The sequence below is a fragment of the Centropristis striata genome, chromosome 18 (genome assembly GCF_030273125.1).
Source record: "Centropristis striata isolate RG_2023a ecotype Rhode Island chromosome 18, C.striata_1.0, whole genome shotgun sequence".
Lineage (NCBI taxonomy): Eukaryota > Metazoa > Chordata > Actinopteri > Perciformes > Serranidae > Centropristis > Centropristis striata.
This window is the reverse complement of record NC_081534.1, coordinates 31427031-31447898: the sequence shown is the minus strand read 5'-3', so window position 1 is coordinate 31447898 and position 20868 is coordinate 31427031. Positions and strand designations below refer to the sequence as shown.

Sequence of the window (20868 nt, the reverse complement as noted above, 5' to 3'; positions counted from 1 at the left end):
CCGTCTCGTCTCTGTAACATATTTATTACTCAGACAGAATGAAAGAAAACTTCTTTTGATCAGGATTTTTATGGTTTTGACTGCAATATTGGGTAAACTATTTAAGTTTGGAGCAGAATCAAGGACGAGCCGACCAGTCGTGGTCGTTCTGGAGCCTGTAGGTGAAAATGTGGGAACATTAACGTACTTTTAATGAACCGACAGACAGAAGAACAGACCTGAAGCAGCACTGCACCTCTCTCTCTCTCTTTTTTCTCTCTCTCTCTCTCTGTTCGAGAAAATAATGGCAGAAATGAATAGAAAGACTAAAAATAACAATTAATAACAATGATTCTGGATAGATTTGAGTAATAAAACACAAGAAAACATGAAGTTATTTTACATTTTGAGGCCTAAAAAACTTGATCAATTGCTCCATTTGAAAGATGAAACAGACAATAAATACATGAACTATAGTTCACAAACACAGAAAATGACTCTATGGAGTTTATGTGTAGTGCAGACTCATTTATCCATCTATTTCCAGAAAATAGATGGATAAAAATTGATTAAAAATGTGTTTATTTTTTCCATTTTCCAAATTAAACACACAATAAATGCATGGACCTAACACAAAAAATGAATCATGCAACATGTATACATTCATTTCCAGAAAATAGAATGGCAAAAATGTAGAAAAAGACACTAAAAATAACAAAAAAAATAGTTATTGTGAATAGATATCAAGATAAAAAAACAAAAAAACATTAAGTTATTTTACATTTTGAGGCCTAAAAAACTCATTTATCCATCTATTTCCAGAAAATAGATGTGCAAAAATGTCCAAAAAATACACTAAAAATAACGGAAAATGAGCTATTTTGGATAGATTTCGAGTTAAAAAACCCCCCAAAAACATAATATTTTAGAAGAACAGACCTGAAGCAGCACTGCGCCTCTCTCTCTCTCTCTCTCTCTCTCTCTCTCTCTTTTTCTCTCTCTCTCTTTTCTCTCTCTCTTTCTCTCTCTTTTTTTCTCTCTCTCTCTCTCTCTCTGTTCGGTTGTGTTGTTTGGTTTGTGCACTGCAGCGTCACATCACACACCAGGTGTTTCTGTTTGTTGGGTTTGATAAAAGTGCTCTGCTGTAATAAAACACTGAGCTGCTGTCGGGCTCCGCCGCAAACACACACCTCACCTGGCTGCTGTGTGTGTGTGTGTGTGTGTTTGTGTGTGTGTGTGTGCTTTGTTTGGGCTCACAAACATTTGCCTGTGAGTGTTTGTGCGTGTTCGTGTGTGTGTCGCAGGCTCTGCAGGTCTGAAACTGGAACATTTTTACTTCGAGTTGTGACATGTGACTAACGAGCGTTTTTAACAGTGTGAAGACTCTTCAGGTTGTTTCGGCCATTTAAAAAAAATCTGATCTGATAATTGGCTGGGAATTACTTTATAGACCAACCTGAACAAAGACTTGTAAACCTGTGTAACGACACTTTAAGCAGTTGCATTTTTAAGCACCTTTTAACAGCTTTTGCCAAGAGATCCTGCAGCCCTTCCTTCATATCGATGTATCGTCATATAAAACTCTGTGCTGCCCCCGCGACCCGGCCTGGGTGAATGAACTCCGTCCAGTTTTAATGGACAACTTGATTGCCTTTCCTCCTGCAAATCATCTAACTACTTAACAAGCTGCTCCGAACAGAAAGCAGGAAATTAAGTAGTTCTGTAACGTTACCAAAGTTTTTGAAACAGAGACCTTTATTTTGAAGGATATAATAAGAACATTGTTTTATACGTTTGCCTAAAAAATCATACAAACCGTTTCTTTTTGGTTTTAGTCAATATTAACGGTTAAATAAACATCTTAGTCTTTTTTTGTCATCAGATTATAACAAGCATCTTCAGATTGTTGGATCAATTTTTTAAAATCTGATCTGATAATTGGCTGGGAATTACTTTATAGACCAACCTGAACAAACACTTGTAAAACTGTGTAACGACACTTTAAATAGTTGCATTTTAAGCACCTTTTAACAACTTTTGCCAAGAGATTCTGCAGCCCTTCCTACATATCGATGTATTGTCATATAAAACGCAGTGCTGCCCCCGCGACCCGGCCAAATCTCCTCGGAAATTAAGTAGTTCTGAAATTAAGTAGTTCTGCGTCCAGAAGTTCTCTTAAACCTTTTATTTAAGCCTAATCCTGTTGTTTTTTTCCCTGAAATTAAGTCGTTCTGCAACGTTACCAAAGTATTTGAAACAGGGATCTTTATTTTGAAGGATATCATAAGAACCGTGTTTCATACGTTTTCCTAAAAAAATCATACAAACCTTTTCAAACCGTTTCTTTTTGGTTTTAGTCAATATTAACTGTTAAATAAACATCTTCCTCTTTTTTTGTCATCAGATTATAATAAGCATCTTCAAGTTGTTGGGTCATTTTTTAAAATCTGATCTGATAATTGGCTGGGAATTACTTTATAGACCAACCTGAACAAACACTTGTAAAACTGTGTAACGACTCTTTAAACAGTTGCATTTTTAAGCACCTTTTAACAGCTTTTGCCAAGAGATCCTGCAGCTCTTCCTTCATATCGATGTATTGTCATATAAAACTCTGTCCAGTTTTAATGGACAGTTCGATTGTCTTTTCTCCTGCAAATCATCTAACTACTTAACAAGCTGCTCCGAACAGGAAGCAGGATCCTCAAATCTCTGCACCATGAAGTCACTTTCATTTTTAATTCATATAAAACTCTCTGAGCTCGGTCTCAGTAACCACATGCTCTACATTAGGAGGTTTCCCTCCCCAACTCTGCAACTCTGAGCTAAAAGTACATTCAAAGTAGATCATATTTAAAGCATTAGCATCAGAATACATAAGTGTGCATATGCAGGCAAAATGTGCATGCATGTGTGAAGTGCGTCACGGTGTGTGCACATAAGTCAGTGTTTTATTCATATTATATATTATAGTACATATATTTGATGTTCACTCGGATAGTGCACCCGATTGTTACTGGATGCACCACTATAATAAAAAAAGAAATTATATTCTGAATTTATTGAGAAAAATAGGCAAAAGACAATGCAGATGAATGCTTTTTTCCATCCAATAGATATAAGCTGTAAATGGCACCAATTCTTCTGTCCAAAATACTACTGCAGAAGAAGAGAGTGCAACAAGATGCCGTGATAAAAAACAAAAGAAGTTGTACTTAGGAACAATGAAAAACAAGGTAGAAAGGTGGATGGAAATACTCTTTCTCTGCTCCCGTTCTGTTTTTAGATCACAAATTAGACAAGAATTAGCAACTAATGCAGCCTACGCTCCATCCACCTCATTCTTCGCCACTGACACTATTTTTCCCAGGAAGAAAACTGACAGGATCTCTTGAGATGCACCTTGAGTTAGCATTAACTTGATTATTAACTTGTATTGTTCAGAATCACAATCATCTTTATTGGCCAGGTACGTGTGCACATACTAGGAATTTGATTCTGGTTTGCTTGCTCTCGTACAAAAAAAATACAAATATTAAAGATAAAAAATAGTAAAAAAGACATTAGAAAAAATATGCGCAAGGTCAGGATGTGGTGGAAGAAGTATCCAGATCCCTTACTTCAGTAAAAGTACTAATACCACACTGTGAAATTACTCCACTACAAGTAAAAATCCTGCATTCAAAAAAGTACAAAAAGTATCAGAAAATGTGCTTAAAGTATGAAAAGTAAAAGTACTCGTACTTGCAGAATGGACCCACTCAGATTGCTTTATATATTTAAAGATATTATTCGATTATTCGTACTGATAGATTTATGGAAGCAGCATTTTAATTTTCTCAAGGCGGGGGTTCATTTTAACTACTTAATATCCTGTTAAGAGGTTAAATTCTCTAATCTCGACATGAAAAATAACTAAAGCTTGCAGCTAAATGTAGGGAAGTAGAAGTATAAAGTTACATAAAATAGATATACTCAAGTAAAGTGCACATACCTAAAAATTGTATTTAAATACAGTACTTGAGTAAATTTACTTTCCACTATTGCTCCATTTAAAAAAACAAAACAAACACTGCATGCCTCATGTACGTCATCATTTCTATTACTCTTTGTCACATTTTGCTGTAGCGAAAGAACAACTTTTCCACCTCCCCCAACCATAAAAAGTTTTTTTTTTTTTTTTACAGTATTTCAAACACTTCTTAAAACGTATATATGTTATATAATATATTTATATATTAAAGCACCAATTGAAATTGAAGGGGCACATAAAAAACGGGTGCATGAAAACACACCTGTTGCTAACATCATATTTCAGACTACAAAATAGATTTTTACTCCAATTTTTATTGAACAATTTATCTATTCTGAATTTAATACAAGAAGATAGACCGAGCGGGTGAAAATACTTGTTTCTCAATGGCTGGCAGATATCTGCTAAAACATCTTTCAGGCACGTATTGACATATAGTACATGTGCTGCTGTTCTCAATTAGCACTCAGGTTATATTTAGACGCAGGTAACCACAGCAACAACAATGACGCTTTAAACCTAATTAGCAGCGAACACGCAGGAGAAAGTTACACGTTACAACACTCCGAGATGTCTTTATATAGAAAACACACACCATGGCACGTTAACACGTCTTCCAAGCAGATTATGTGGTGATTAAAGGATCAATTAGAGCAATAAAATAATGAATTGTTCCTGCAATGTGAGGTGTTGGCCTATAGGGGGCGCTGCAGCCACCAGGAGGCGGTACAGAGAGAAAAAACACACAGGTACAGAGTGTACTATACTTCTATGGCAAAGTGGGTGAAGCTCTGTGCAGTTCTGTTAGTCTACATGTCTGTCTCTGTGTGTATGTGTGTGTGCGTGCATGTGTGTGTGTGTGTGTGTACATGCTTTTATATTGATGTGTGTGTCTTTGTGTGTGTGTGTGTGTGTCTCAGTATAGGGAGCTCTGCATCATATTGTACCAGACAGGCAGAGTGTCGGACTGAATACTAAACAGCAGGAAGCTCCTCTTCACACAGCGCCAACCCAGCCATATAGGACACAGTGACACACACACACACACACACACACACACGCACACACACACACACACACACACACACACACACACACACACACACACACTGACTCCTCAAGCTTGTTCTTTTAGTTTTCACTTCAATAATGCAGGTTATTCTTCCATTACACCACAATAAATTAAAAAAAAACTTCTGCACAATACCTCCCATGGAGCATAAATCTGATAAATTAGTAATATTGTACATTATTACACATAGACGTGTAGATGGGACTTTTGCATTTTTGAGGACCGTCACTGAAAAGCGAACATAATGTCCCGACTCCCCACATACGTTCCCACTTTCCAAATTCATCCCTTCTTCCCAAAAAGATCCTCACTCTCCAAAAATGTCCTCATTTTGCAAATAAGTCCTCATTTTCCATACATGTCCTTACAATTCAAAATGTCCTCACTCTGAAGGTCTAAAATACGTACATTGGTCCTCACAACGATAGTAATACATGAATGCACACACACACAGACACATGCAGAGGCAGAACAAGGACACAGCCTATGGACACACATTCATGCTGACACAAGTACACACTGCCAGGTTTGTGCACACACACACACACACACACATACACATGTAGCCTACATGCGTGCGCACACACATACACGTGTAGCCTACATGCGTGCACACACACACACACACACACACACACACACACACACACATACGCAAATACACATGTAGCCTACATGCATGCACACACTGCAGCACGCACGCACACACACACACACACACACACACACACACACACTACCATTAAATGTGCAGCCCACTCAGTCGTATAGTTTCCAGGGAGGTGGAGGATTTTTTTCCCTCTTTCGGCTGAGCTCTTCACAGCGGAGGGAGGGAAGACTATGTTTGATGTAAGTTGCGTTGGAGCACGCTCAGTGGAGTGGCGGCCTCAGATGCACCCGGCCTCGGAACGCCGTGGCAACATAATGGGAGTAGGCTGAGAGTTCAGGCGAGGCTGTCCAGAATTTACATTTATATTAACGCTGCACACCCCCCCGAGCTGCACTGCAGCTGAGCAGAGAGAAGCACGCAGAGCGGCGGTGTTCACGTCTTCATCACCAGGCTGCTGCTGTTGTTTCACTGTTGTCCTGCTCGCTTTCATGTTGCTGTTTGCAACGAAACACTCGCAGCAAGATCTCAGGAGGGTTCTGTTATTTTACATTGTGGAAAAGAAAGAAGAAATGCAGTAGTTTTATTTATTTATTAAGGTTAGGTTGTTTTTTTTAAAAGAAGCTTTTTCTGATATATATTAGCTTTGCAGTGGTCGAAATGACGATGATTAAAGTCTCAATTTACTGCAAACTTACAGGAAATTGAGTGAGTGGGCAAGAGAATGGTTTCAGACACAGCTGTAGACATTTAGTAATCTACATTTAGATAGATATATATCCGTAATGATATAATATGCAGGATTATCCCAAAAAACAAAGTATACACTCATATCAAAGTATTCCCTTTAAATCAGGGGTCTCAAACTCAAATTACCTGGGGGCTGCTGGAGGCAGTATCAAAATGACCGGAAAAAGACAAAAAATTTCTAACAAAAGACAAAAATAACCAAAAAAAAGAGACACAAAATGACTGAATAAACACTAAATTACTTAAAAAAGACACACAATGACCAAAAAAAGACACAAAATCATTAGAAAAAGACACAAATTTACCAAAAAAACCCACAAAATTACCAAAAAAAGACACAAAATTACATTAAATAACATCTCCACTTCTTCCGGTAACAACAACACAGCAGATGCAGCACTTTTTCCAGTTTTTTTGTGTGTGCCTTAGGCATAACCAATCAAAAACAATCAGAAAAAAACATTTTTTACTTCTGTTTCACGGCTGTTCTTATCAGTGCTGCTCCCTCTCTTCATTAACTCCCTAACTCGCTCGGCCACGGCTGCTCGTCTCTCCTCTTGGTTAGGACGAGGTGAAGGAGGGCAACTTTGAACGCTGTGATTTTACAACAAAACCAACTGACTAACAAAGGACATAACTTTACAATTCTAAAAATATTTAAATACTTAAATTATAATGAATAAAATACTCAAATTATCTATTTTTTGGGTGAGTTTGTGCCCTAACCTCTGTCTGTATTTTCTCTTTCATTCACAAAAATCAGACAATGCAGCACTTTTTCCAGTTTTTTTTTTAAATTTGTGCTTTAGGCATAACCAATCAGGAACAATCAGAAAACAACATTTTCTTCCTCTGTTTCACGGCTTTGTTCTTATCAGTGCTGTTCCCTCGCTTTAAAAACTCCCTAGCTCGCTCGGCCACGTCAGCTTGTATCACCTCTTGGTTAGGACGAGGAGAAGGAGCAACTTTGAACGCTGTGATTTTACAAAAACAAACCTCCTGAAGCATAGAAACATAGGAGATAACTTTACAATACTGAAAATACTTAAATTATAATAAATAAAACACTTATTTATTATTATTTATTATCTACACATATTTTGGGTGTGTTTGTGATTCCAATCAGACACTCTACACTAGAAAGAGAGGGCTGTTGTTTCTATTTCTATTCAAATGACAAATGCCTAATCACTGCACTTTTTGGCTCCGTCTCCTCAGATGGAGAGCCCAAAAATGCTGAGAGTGTGGTGCTCTGAATAACAAATGCTTTATTCCAACAGTGCTCCGAATTCAGATAAGTCCAGTTTGCATTAGAGTGGCATTATGAGGAACTATTTACGAATGTACACTTAGTTTAATGTGGGGTATGACTTTGGAGACCACAATCACCATTGCAGAAAAAACATGCTTTCTCAAAAACAGTCTCAAAAAGAGACTCAGCTGCTATTGCTTCAGAGTAGAAGCCAGTCAGGAGAATTAATCATTTCAGAGCACTTCGTCATCACATTTGGGATCAAAACTCTATCTTGTAGTTGTCAAATTCATCCAAAATTACCCCACTATCCCACCATCAGTGCTCTATGATTGGATGTTTTTTAGGTAAGGTAGTTTTGCTTGAAGAGCATCTCATACATATCATTAATCACAAAAAAACCTGGTTAAAATAGGCAAGAGACTCCTTTCAGTATGCCTTTCTGTTTTTTTTCCTGCAGCATGGAGGGCATGACATTTTTAAGGATGGTTACTTATTTTTCTTCACATCTTTTTACTTCTTTCTTTCAAACCTGGTGCCGACCAATTCTGATCGATGTTCATGCCCTGCTGAGACTTAGATGGGTAGAATTTGTGGCCGAGTTTCAACAGACGTCACAGCATCACACCCAAAAGGGACATAATTAGCTCGTCCACCTGTGCAGGGCCGGCTCTAGGCACAGGCAACATAGGCGGTCGCCTAGAGCGCCATCTGCCGGAGGGGTGCCTCCAGTCACCCCCGAGGGAGAAAAAAACCCAAACAATTATAATAATTTTCGATGCCCATTGTTGCCCTCACTTCGTGTTCTGTCTTGAAAATAATAAATATTAACAAAATAAAGAAACAGATAAACAATGACATTTTCACACTCATGGTGCTGAGTCACGTGACGTGTGGTCATTGCCTTGCCCCCCTTTGGACGGTCAGATCGCTGTCACAGAGGTCAGGTCACGTCAAGTGACAGACACGTTATGTTTTGATATATCTTATATAATAAATAAATAAAGAAACAGATAAACAATGACATTTTTCTCACTTGTGGTGCTGAATCACGTGACATGTGGTCATTGCCTTGCCCCCCCTTTAGACGGTCAGATCGCTGTCACAGAGGTCGGGTCAAGTCACGTGACAGACACGTTATGTTTTGATAAATCTCACAAGATGAAACGGCCGTCAAAGCTGTCTGGTGCTCAGTATTGAAAGAGAAGAAAAGAGGAGGAGGAGGAGAAGTCCCAATCTTTTTTAAAATGCTAGCTTGCTAGCTAGGTTGAAATAAAGCAATGCTAGCTTAACACAGTTAACCACATTTTTAGCATGGTTTGCACTTTCATTGTCCTCTCTTGTCTCTAACTTTGTTAACAGTCTCCAGCTGTGCTTCTTTGAGAATTTACTTGTAAGTTAACCCTTTATTGGGCGAAGCACTATAATTGGTAACTTCAGCGTATATCCAAAACGTCACAATAATATTTCGAGAAAAAAGTTGCAAATTTACTAGATTAAAGTGGCAAATCTACAAGGAAAAAGTTGCAGATTTAAGAGATTTAAAGTGGCAAATCTATGTGAAAAAAGTCGCAGATTTACGAGAAAAAAGTGGAAAAAAGCAACTTTTTTCTCCCAGATTCACCACTTTAAATCTCATAAATCAGGACATTTTTTTCTTGTAGATTTGCCACTTTAATCTTGGAAACTTTTTCCTCTAAATATTACCCCCCTCCCCCGGGTCTGTCTTTTTTACACATTCTGACAGTATGTAATATCCTCCAATATTCTCTAGGGTTGAACTTTGGAATTATTGCAAGTATTTCAATGAGTGCCCTATTAAGAGTTAATAATTATATAGACAGAGAGTTGTATTATAAGAAAAAAAAATGGGGAGTTCCACCCTCCGTGAAACAGCAAGTAGAACTGTTCAACACGAATGGATCTCGCCGAGGGCTCTAAATGGGCCAGAGCCAGCCCTGCACCTGTGTGTCATGTTTCCATCACGGCCGATAGAAGCTGCAGCAGATAAATATCCGTGACTACCGCCGAGTCATTTGAAATGAATGCCGAATGTAACCTTTCCCACTAAAGACAAAAGCCAGATGTTAGTGGGTGTGAGTGGGTTTTTTTCTGTGTCCGGTGGGAAAGGGGCTACGCAAACACAATCCAAAGTGCTTTTTCATAATGCATTCAAAACATTACAACAGGAACACGGCATTAAACATTAAGATGCAAATTAAAACGGTTTTTAGGAGAAATGAAAAGGCTGAAAACACAGTATGAATATAAGGGGAGAATGTGAGTGCAAAGTGGAGAAGAATGAGCGTTTATGACTCAGTCAGAGGCATCGGGGAACGTAAAACGTGGATTTAAAAAGGTAGTCGAAGTCAGAGAAAGTCTTGTATCGTATGAAAGTTTGCTCCAGGTTTGTGGTGAGTTGTGACTAAATGCTGCTTCGACTGAAATGCACCGAAACACAGAGTTAATCACTTTTGTGCTGATATTTAAGCTGGGAGAATTCAACGTTTGTACAAGCCTTGCGTCAGGCATTAACCCTCTGGAGTCACCAAAAGCGCCAAAGCATGACTTCTTTATCACATCCAGACGTAAAAAAAAAGATTCAAAATGACATTTAATGTTGGACTAAAGGACTAAAAAAGACATAAAATGACCAAAAAAAGACACAAAACGACCAAAAAGGACACAAATGACCAAAAAAAGACACAAAATAACAAAAAATGACACAAAATTACACAAAATAACAAAAAAGTCATAAAATTACACAAAATGACCCAAAAAGACATAAAATGGCTTACAAAGACACAAAATGACCAAAAACACACTAAAAAAAACACAAAATATCTAAAGAAAGACACAAAATGACTTAAAAAGACACAAAATAACTAAAATAGACACAAAATGACCAAAAAGACACAAAAAAGACAAAAATTACCAAAAAAGACACAAATTGACCAAAAAATGACAAAAAAGACAAAATTACCAAAAAAGACACAAATTGACCAAAAAATGACCAAAAAAAAGACAAAAATGACTTAAAAAGACACAAAATCACTAAAATACACACAAAATGACCAAAAAAGACACAAAAATTACATACAAAGACACAAAATGGCAAAAAAAAAAAGACACAAAATGGCTAAAAAAAGACACAAAATGACCAAAAAAAGACACAAAATGACAAAAAAAAGACACAAAATGACCCAAATTGTTATGCTAAACACACAAGACACAAATAAAATCGAGTCCCACTAAAATAAAAACCAGAGTTGATGACAGGATCACACACAATCACAAGATCACATTTATGTTGGTTTTTCTTTGTTTCTTTTTGGTTCTAAATGTTGATCCAGTAAGTCATAAAAAATCAATTATTATTATCAGGTCATATAGGTGAAAAAATATGCCAACATGGCATTTAAACATGTTTTAAGTGGTTTACACAGGCAGGATGAAAAGGATTCAAACATGGACAAAACAGCCCAAAACTCCATAGAGTTAAAATAAACAAGACATTGAATAAAAAGGTTGGTCGAATAATGTTTTTCCATGACTTTATATCATTTGGATTGTTTGCAGCGTTGCAGATTACTGGAATAAAACTCAGTCGACAGGCTGAGATGTTCACATGAACTGTAGTTTCTGCTTAGTGAGATGATAATAAAAAAGAAATGACTTACGATTAGGATAATATTCTGCCATGATAAGTGGTGCAGTCAGAAGAAGTCTCCTCTTGTGAAGCAGCTCGTCCTTTCAGCAGGAAGATAAATGCTGTAAAGGACTTGGTTGAACCAGGTTGTTGGCCTTATTATTCGCCGTGTATGTGGCAGGTCACTGAAATGTTTTTTTCAGCAGCGAGTCGGTAAAACCTCTCCAAAGAAAAAACACATAATTGACTGAGTGAATGAGATGTGATGCTGTAGGTTAGTGAAATCTTCTTCTAATCTTCAGACGGTAAAAAAACTCAATGAAGGAAATGTCACATTTTTAAAATATCAGTAAAAATATGTTGCTGGTATTCGGCAGGAGCCTCTTCAGTGTTGAAATACCTTTATAATGTTATAATTATGCATGTAAAAGAGGAATACATGTTTGGAGGCTGAACCATAGAGAAAGTGAGAAGGTTCAGGGTTCAATGTCTCGCTCAAGGAAACTTAAATCTTAATAGGACACTCTTTGAAATACTTGCAAATTCCAAATTTCAACCCCAGAGAATATTGGAGGATATTACATACAGCCAGAATGTGTAAAAAAAACATACGGACCCGGGGGAGGAAAAAAGAGATTAAAGTGGCAAAATCTACAAGAAAAAAATGTGCAGATTTATGAGATTTAAAGTGGTGAATCTGGGAGAAAAAAGTCGCTTTTCCCCCACTTTTTTCTCGTAAATCTGAAACTTTATTCGCACAGATTTGACACTTTAAATCTCTTAAATCTGCGACTTTAGTTGCAAAAAAGTTGCTTTTTTTCCCACTTTTTTCTCGTAAATCTGCGACTTTTTTCGCACAGATTTGCCACTTTAAGTCTCTTAAATCTGCAACTTTTTTTCCTGTAGATTTGCCACTTTAATCTAGTAAATTTGCAACTTTAGTTGCAAAAAAGTAGCTTTTTATACTTTTTTCTAGTAAATCTGACTTTTTTCGCGCAGATTTGCCACTTTAATCTAGTAAATTTGTTTGTATTTTTATTTTTATTCATAATTAATATGCCCTAATTTGCCGTCATAGTCAAGTTCTCCTGGTACAATTCACTGAAGAATAACTCTGTACGATTGTTTCCTGCAGATTTTTTTTTCAAAATTTTTCATTTTTACATTGGAGGTCGAGGTCTATTAAGATAAATAAATAAAAAACATAATATTATTTTATTATTATCATACTGATTGGTCAGATATCATGGTGTCACCGTCTGTGATGTTTTGTATATCCGCTGAAGTTACCAAATATAGTTCTTCGCCCGATAAAGGCTTAAAGAGAAAAAACAGCTGCAGCCGAGTACTGACAAGATCCTGTTTTTTTTTTTTTTTTGCAGATCATGACTCTGGAAGACGGCTTCTGAAATACTGTTTAGTATAAAGACTCTTCAGCTACAGGACCAGCGCCACACCGAGCTCTGACCAGGTAAAGGTGCACTACCACAACCACATAAATATGTATAAAAGAAGTGGACAGAACCACTGAAACGACACATATTGGTTTGGCATTTTGGCCATTGCCATCTTTTTGCAATATTTGGTCAAAAAAAGTACTTACTAGCCTGCAGAAAAGCTGTAGAAAAGTTAATGGAAACGGCAGAATTCAATTACATCTCCTCCAAAAAGTTCTGATTGAGGTGCTATTTTGTGTCTTTGTCAAATAAGAGTTGATGCATTAAATGGGAAACACTTTTTCTACACAAGTTCTGATGTAGCGAACATTTAACTCACTGTCTGATTATATTAATATGTCTTTGTCTCTGCACTGTAAAAAAACAGCAGCTGTGGTTTCCAGAACTTTACCGTAATAAATATGGTGCAACTTTTTCTAATATTACGGTAAAATGATATTACCACTGTTGATTTCACGTTTAAGATTGCCATTTTATTCCATATTTTACCCTAAAAAATGGAGTGTTCCCGTCAAAAGATACGCTGTTGTGCCATATAATTGATAAGAAAATACTTTATAAATGCTGCATAAAAAAATTAAGATTTCACCATTAAATATTACAGTGTATTTCTGTTAGAGATATGGTGTTTAGTACATTTAACAGTGAGATAACGTATTTTTACAAAAAACAAAAAAGCTAAATTTTCAGTGATGGCTTGTATATTACAGTATATTTTTATGACAAACACGGTGCCAGTGCACCCTCTGGAGTCACCAAAAACGCCAAATTATGACTTCTTTATCACATCCAGACGTAAAAAAAAGATTCAAAATCACATTTTATGTTGGACTAAAGGACTAAAAAAGACACAAAATGACAAAAAAGACACAAAATGAGCAAAAAAGACACAAAATGAGCAAAAAAAGACACAAAATGACCAAAAAAGACACAAAAAAGACATCAAATTACCAAAAAAAGGCACAAAATAACTAGAATAGACACAAAATGACCAAAAAAAGACACAAAATGACCAAAAAAGACACAAAAACACACGAAAACTTGAAACTAACAAATGAGACCATAAAGTCATTAGAAACATGTTTACTGATTTAAAAAATCAAGTGAGAAATAGAGTCATTTCCTCATAGACTTCTTTTTACAACCAGTGGAGTCGCCCCCTGCTGGCTGTTAGACAGAATGCAGGTATTCAGTGGTTCTGCACTGGCTTTTAAAGCAGTAAACACATCCAATTATGTAATTTCAATAAAAAAAGTTCTGTGTTGACTTTCCCTCTTCAGATGGAGCTGAATGTGGTTAAAAAACGCCATCGCACACGATCCAAAGGAGTCAGAGGTATGAATATTTATGTTCATCTTGCAAAAATGTTGCATAAAACGAATCCTCTAGTAGATAATCCAACCACGTCTGTTGTTAAAGCTCCATTGATTTGTGCAAAATTTGATGTAAATTTCTCTTCACTCTCCAACTTTTAACAAACACGAACGGGTCAAACTTGGCTCTGAACATAATTAAATGTTAATGTGAAGCCCACGTGCTGCAGATGTGTTAATTACTGCTGTTTGTCTGCAGTTTGTTGAAGTTTTAACATGAATCTTTTGTCTCTGTCTGCAGCCGCCGTGGAAGCAGTGACACAGGAGTTATTCAGGTAGGAAAACCACCAAGCATTCATCATTCTGCTGCACTATTATTGCTATATTTTGGTTTTTACATATTTCTGTCCTGGTGGTGGAACAGAGCCAGCTCTTTATTCTTGCATGTGGAGTAGTGGGAGTATAAGCATCCAGTATGCATGTGTTTTTTTTGTTTTTTTTGGATCAAGACAACTGGGAATTTGTGCAAGAAATGTTTCAACAAGTCAAAGTCAAACTTAAGCTGAAATCATGCAGCTCTGTGAGGGTTGTGTCTTGTGTTTTTTTGGTGAGACCATATAGAAATACAGTAGTGTTTAAAATAACAGCAGTCCAATGTGACTAACCAGATTAATGCAGGTTTCCATGTCACATTAAGCACATCAACTCTTTTTCAGCAAAGGTAAAAACCACCTCGACCAAGTGTAACATGGTATTACTGAAGTTTTTGCAGAAATTTTATTGAATTTTGTAGTGTGCATTTAGCATTTTCATGTTTTTGTGTGATTTTTGCATGTTTTTATGTTTTTTATGTATATTTTTTGTGTATTTTTTTTGTGTTTTATGTTTTTTTCATGTGTGTTTTTTTATTTTTGCGTGTATTTTTGTGTGTATTTTAATGTTTTTTATGTATGTTTTTTGTGTATTCTTTGTGTTTTTTATGTTTTTTTGTGTGTGATTTTCGTATGTGTTTATGTGTTTTTTGCCATTTCTTGTGTTTTTAGTGTGTTTTTGTGTATTTTTTAGTGTTTTTCTTTTTTTTTTGCAGAGATTTTTTTTATAATTTTGCAATGTGCATTCAGCATTTTTAATGCAATCTTTTGTGCTTAATGTTTTTGTGTGATTTTTGCGTGTTTTTATGTGTTTTTTATGTATATTTTTGGTGTAATTTTTGTCTGTTTTATGTTTTTTCGTGTGTGTGATTTTTGTATTTTTTGTGTGTGTTTTTGTGTTTTTTGTGTGAATTTTATGTGTTTTATATGTATATTTTGTGTGTTTTATGTTTTTTGTTTGTGTGATTTTTGTATGTGTTTATGTGTTTTTTTCCGCGTTTTTTTTTTGCCATTTTTTGTGTTTTTAGTGTGTTTTTGTGTATTTCTTTGTGTTTTTCAGTTTTTTTGTGTCTATTTTTTGTGAGATTTAAAGTGGCAAATCTGCAAGAAAAAAGTCACAGATTTATGACATAAAAAGTCAGAAAAATAGTGTTTTGTCTTTGTCAAGGAACCCACTTTTTATTTATTTTTTAAATCTCATAATCTCGCAATTTTTTTTCTCATAGATTTGCCACTTTAATCTCTTTTTTCTCAAAATATTACCCCCCTCCCCCGGGTCTGTATGTTGTTATTTTTTTACACATTCTGGCTGTATGTAATATCTTCCAATATTCTCTAGGGTTGAAATTTAGAATTTGCAAGTATTTCAATGAGTGCCCTATTAAGGGTTAAGAGCTGCATACTGTATCATGAATGCTGGGTCTTGTTGGTTTTCTGAGAATGTTCTGCACCTACTGGTACCTTGTTTACCATGTAGCAATAAAAAAAACACTAAAAACCTGCATTAATCTGGTTAGTCACACTGGACTGCTATTATTTTCAACACTCCTGTATAGTCGTGTATCTACCTCCCTAAAAATATCCCACAATATGTATCGGTGCACATCTTGCAGAGCGACCTGCAGACGATCAATCTTTCATGTACATTTGTGCTCTTTATTGCACACGAGAGACTTTAGTTCCTGTAAACAAAAAGCACCAAGGCTGCAGAGAAGCTCCGTGTTGAGGACAGACTCAGGGACCGGCTGTCCCCCGCCGCTCCATAAACTGTGAGCTTAATGGCTAATTAGGCACACATAATATGAAGCCAGCACACTGTGGTTCATTATGAAACTTTGTAAACAAGACAGATATTTAGACAACAATAGCCCTGACAAGATACGAGCTGCAGGGAGAAGGAGACAAAAGGCACGTTTCCATTCATGTGTTTTATGCACATTATGAAGAATCGCTGTAGGAAAGTTCATGGAAATGGCAGAATTCAAAAACATCTCCTCCAAAAAGTTCTGATTGAGGTGTTTTGATTTTTTGTCTTTGTCAAATAAGAGTTGATGCATTAAATGGGAAAGGAAACGCTTTTTCTACACAAGTTCTGATGTAGCAAACATTTAACTCACTGGCTGATTATATTCATTTGTCTTCGTCTCTGCAGTGTAATAAATGCGGTGCAACTTTTCCTAATATTACGGTAAAATGATATTAGCTCTGTTGATTTCATGTTTAAGATTGCATTTTTATTCTATATTTTACCCTAAAAAATAAGTGTTTACGTCAAAAGAAACGCTGTTATGCCATATAATTTAAAAAATGTTTTTCCCAAAAATATTTTTATTGTCAATTTTCAGAGTAACAATTAACATACATACACAAATAATAATAAAGATAAATAAACTAGACACAAACTATGACATGTCAAAACAGAGTATACACAATATAATTTCAGAGTCGAATGTCCACTTAAGTGTATCAAATGTCACAATAGGTACTCTCCAAGAACACACAATAATAATAATAATAATGATAATAATAATAATAATAATAATAATAATAATAAAAACTGTTGTTTTTACAGTAAAAAACGGCAGCTGTGGTTGCCAGAACTTTACCGTAGTAAATATGGTGCAACTTTTCCTAATATTATGGTAAAATGATATTAGCTCTGTTGATTTCACGTTTAAGATTGCATTTTATTCCATATTTTACCCTAAAAATAAAAAAGTGTTTCCGTCAAAAGAAATGCTGTTCTGCCATATAAATGACAAGAAAATACTTTAAAATTGTGCATAAATTAAAGATTTTACCATTAAATACCAGTATATTTTTGTTAGAGATATGGTTTTCAGTACATTTAACAGTGAGAAAAAGTATTTTTACAAAAAATAAATGCAAAAATGACAGTGATGACTTGTATATATATTACATTAAATACAATATATATAAGTGGTGCAGACAACGCAAGGGTTAAAACAAAATCAGTGGATTCAAGAGTAAGAATAAAATGGAGCGTGATATTCTTAATATGTGGATTGATGCGATTCAGAAGCTCCACCAGATCTCTGAGCCCAGTTTGAACAGATAAATGTTTTGCATTTCTGATAAAATCTTAATATTACGACAGAGTAATGTGTCAGCAGTGCATCATGTTAAAATGTAACATTTTAGATTAAAATCAACCAATAATTCATGACATTTCGTCGACTTGCATTCGGCGTCACGACTGCAGAAAAAGAAAAAACACACCTGCAGCAAATGCTGAATATCACAGCTACCTGTGAGCGTGTGTGTGTGTGTGTGTGTGTGTGTTTCTGCTTCACTTAATCTCATTTAGTAAAACTGACAAATATTGGTGTGTGCAGCAGATTACGGTTGAACCTGGTTTGATCCAGGTCAACGCTTTACTGTAAACAACATGTCCTGCGTGCTGCAGAGCCCCGAGCTGCAGGAAACTCTCCGTGATTCACCCAGAATTTAAATGTGACGGGTGCTGCAGAGGGCCGAGCACCCAGCAGCACCCAGCAGCACCCAGCGGCACCCAGCGGCACCCAGCGGCACCCAGCGGCACCCAGCGGCACCCAGTAGCATCCAGTAGCACCCAGTAGCACCCAGCAGCACCCAGTAGCACCCAGTAGCACCCAGCAGCACCCAGTAGCACCCAGTAGCACCCAGCAGCACCCAGTAGCACCCAGCAGCACCCAGCAGCACCCAGTAGCACCCAGTAGCACCCAGCAGCACCCAGTAGCACCCAGCAGCACCCAGTAGCACCCAGCAGCACCCAGCAGCACCCAGCAGCACCCAGTAGCACCCAGCAGCACCCAGCAGCACCCAGTAGCACCCAGTAGCACCCAGTAGCACCCATCAGCACCCAGTAGCACCCAGCAGCACCCAGCAGCACCCAGTAGCACCCAGTAGCACCCAGCAGCACCCAGCAGCACCCAGTAGCACCCAGTAGCACCCAGTAGCACCCAGCAGCACCCAGCAGCACCCAGCAGGGCCCAGCAGCACCCAGTAGCACCCAGCAGCACCCAGCAGCACCCAGCAGCACCCAGCAGCACCCAGCAGCACCCAGCAGCACCCAGTAGCACCCAGCAGCACCCAGCAGCGATGCTCCAAATGACTCACACACTGTGAAATACTATCAGCACCACGCCACGAGCTGCCATTGAATGTTTTTCATCTATTTCCTTATTTCCTCCATCACTAATCTGACTAATCTGCGGGGATAAACATATATAAATTAATTTGTCATTGTGGTGTGATGTGGCAGATTTTAAAGGGGGGGGGAGACATGTGGCCGTGATATTAAAAGTCTTCTCTGACTTAATGTTAATTGCTAAATAAACTCATCACATCTGTCGGCTCAGTGGGAATCAGAGCTGCAGTGTCTGCTGCATCAAAGATCTGAATTTTAACTTTAACTCCAGTTTGTTTGGGAGTGATTTTTGTCCCACTCGCTTAGAGAAATTAACATGATGAGAGCAATAATTAGACAGATTTGATATTTATTGTCGCCTGAGGATGAACCCTAATGTTATAAGTTACCTACTTGGCCGGAATTTCCACTTGTACAGAAACAAATGGCAAAATTCTAAGCATGCATTGTCATTAACTGTAGTAGCCAAATTCATGCTCCTCTGAAGATGGATCATATTTCTTGGGTAGCATTTGAACACAACTTTCAACAATTGGTGAAAATGTCCATCTCAGTACCATCAGATGGGAATTTGAGCAAACATTTCGGTTGGAAGAATACTAATAAATCAGCACAAAAAAAGTCCAGAGAGAAATGAAGATGATGATGTTGCACCAGAGTGCAATAATTGGACAGATTTTATATTTATGGTCGCCTGAGGATGAACCCTAATGTTTTTGTTCACCTACTTGGATGGAATTTCCACTTGTACAAAAAGAAATGGCAAAAAATTCAAAGCATGCATTGTCATTAACTTTATTAGCCAAATTCATGCTCCTCTGAGGATGGACCAGAGCAGTTCATTGTTGCCAACTTATTGACTTTGTCGCTTTTCAGACCCCTCTAGCGACTATTTTTCAAAAAAAACGACAAATCTAGAGACTTTTTCTGGTGTTATTGTAGACTTTTGGGAGACTCGTTCTTCCTTTTCTTAACGAGTAGCAGGGGCCGTCCCAAAGCACTCACAAGCGGCCCAGTCCTCCCGCAGCAGTCTCTCCCAGCTGCAGTCACAGCAGGCAACAAGTTCTCCAACATAAACAGCAGAATAGGTCCTTTAACCTTTAACCTCAGATGATACTTTTTTGAGTATCGATACTTTTGCCAACCCTACTGACACATGACCTCTTCTGCTGTTTATGTTGGAGAAGATGAGTAGGTTACTGAGGAGGAAGTGGGAATACTCACCAATACATTCTAAAGGCTTTTAGTCTGATAGGTGGTTTACTGTAAACTGGCAGATAAAGAGGCGGGAATACCTGCAATTAACTTCTACTACACTACTGCTGCAGGATGTGCAAAGGCGTTGATGTGCTCCTGTTGTTTAATGGGTTTGTGGCGTGTTTTCATTCATTTATATCAGAGAAATCGTTTAATTTCCAAATATTCGCCTTCATCAGTTGATTGACTTAATCTGACGGCCAAATTTGACCAATTTTAAACCATCCTGACAGCCTAATACTGCAGATCCACATTTCAGGAAGCCGTTATTTTATCATCTGTGTCACACACAGAAGCTTGCAGCTCCACTTTTTGTCATAATTTTGTCTTTTCTGTCGTCTGTTTTTGTCATAATTTGTGTCTTTTGTCATAATTTTGTGTCTTTTTTGTCATAATTTGTGTCTTTTTTGTGATAACTTTGTCTTTTTTGTCATAATTTGTGTCTTTTTTGTCATAATGTGTGTCTTTTGTCATAATTTGCGTCTTCTTTGTCATAGTTTTGTCTTTTTTGTCATATTTTGTGTCTTTTTGTCATAATTTGTGTCTTTTGTCATAATTTTGTGTCTTTTTTGTCATAATTTGTCTTTTTTGTCATAATATGTGTCTTTTGTCATAATTTGTGTCTTTTTTGTGATAATTTTGGTCTTTTTTGTCCTAATTTGTGTCGTTTGTCCTATTTTTGTGTCTTTTTTGTCATAATTTTGTGTCTTTTTTGTCATAATTTTGTGTCTTTTTTGTCATAATTTTGTCTTTGAGCTGTTCTGCTGGACCTTTAGCCTTGTTTTTAGCGTCCAGTTATTCCTCGTCTTGTAAAGATCTCCCTGTTTCTTTTGTTCTGATATCTCAGGGATGTTTAGCTCGCTGCCTCCCTCACTTACAAACATGATTGAAGCCGTTTCCATAGTTGTGTGTCTTCTCTGCGTTGACATCAATAAGTGATGCAGATCTCTGCACCGAGATCAAGAAAAAATAACACGG

The 20868-nt window shown here is 37.0% G+C and overlaps 1 protein-coding gene across 1 annotated transcript in view; it reads left to right on the top strand.

The window, feature by feature from the left end:
- Positions 1-20868, top strand: part of myt1la (myelin transcription factor 1-like, a) — a 119774-nt gene that overhangs the window by 16820 nt on the left and 82086 nt on the right. The window contains exons 2-4 of the mRNA XM_059355761.1: positions 12725-12813; positions 14080-14134; positions 14414-14447. Of these exons, the coding sequence (XP_059211744.1) occupies positions 14080-14134; positions 14414-14447 (89 nt within the window). The 5' untranslated portion in view covers positions 12725-12813. The remainder of the gene's footprint in view (positions 1-12724; positions 12814-14079; positions 14135-14413; positions 14448-20868) is intronic.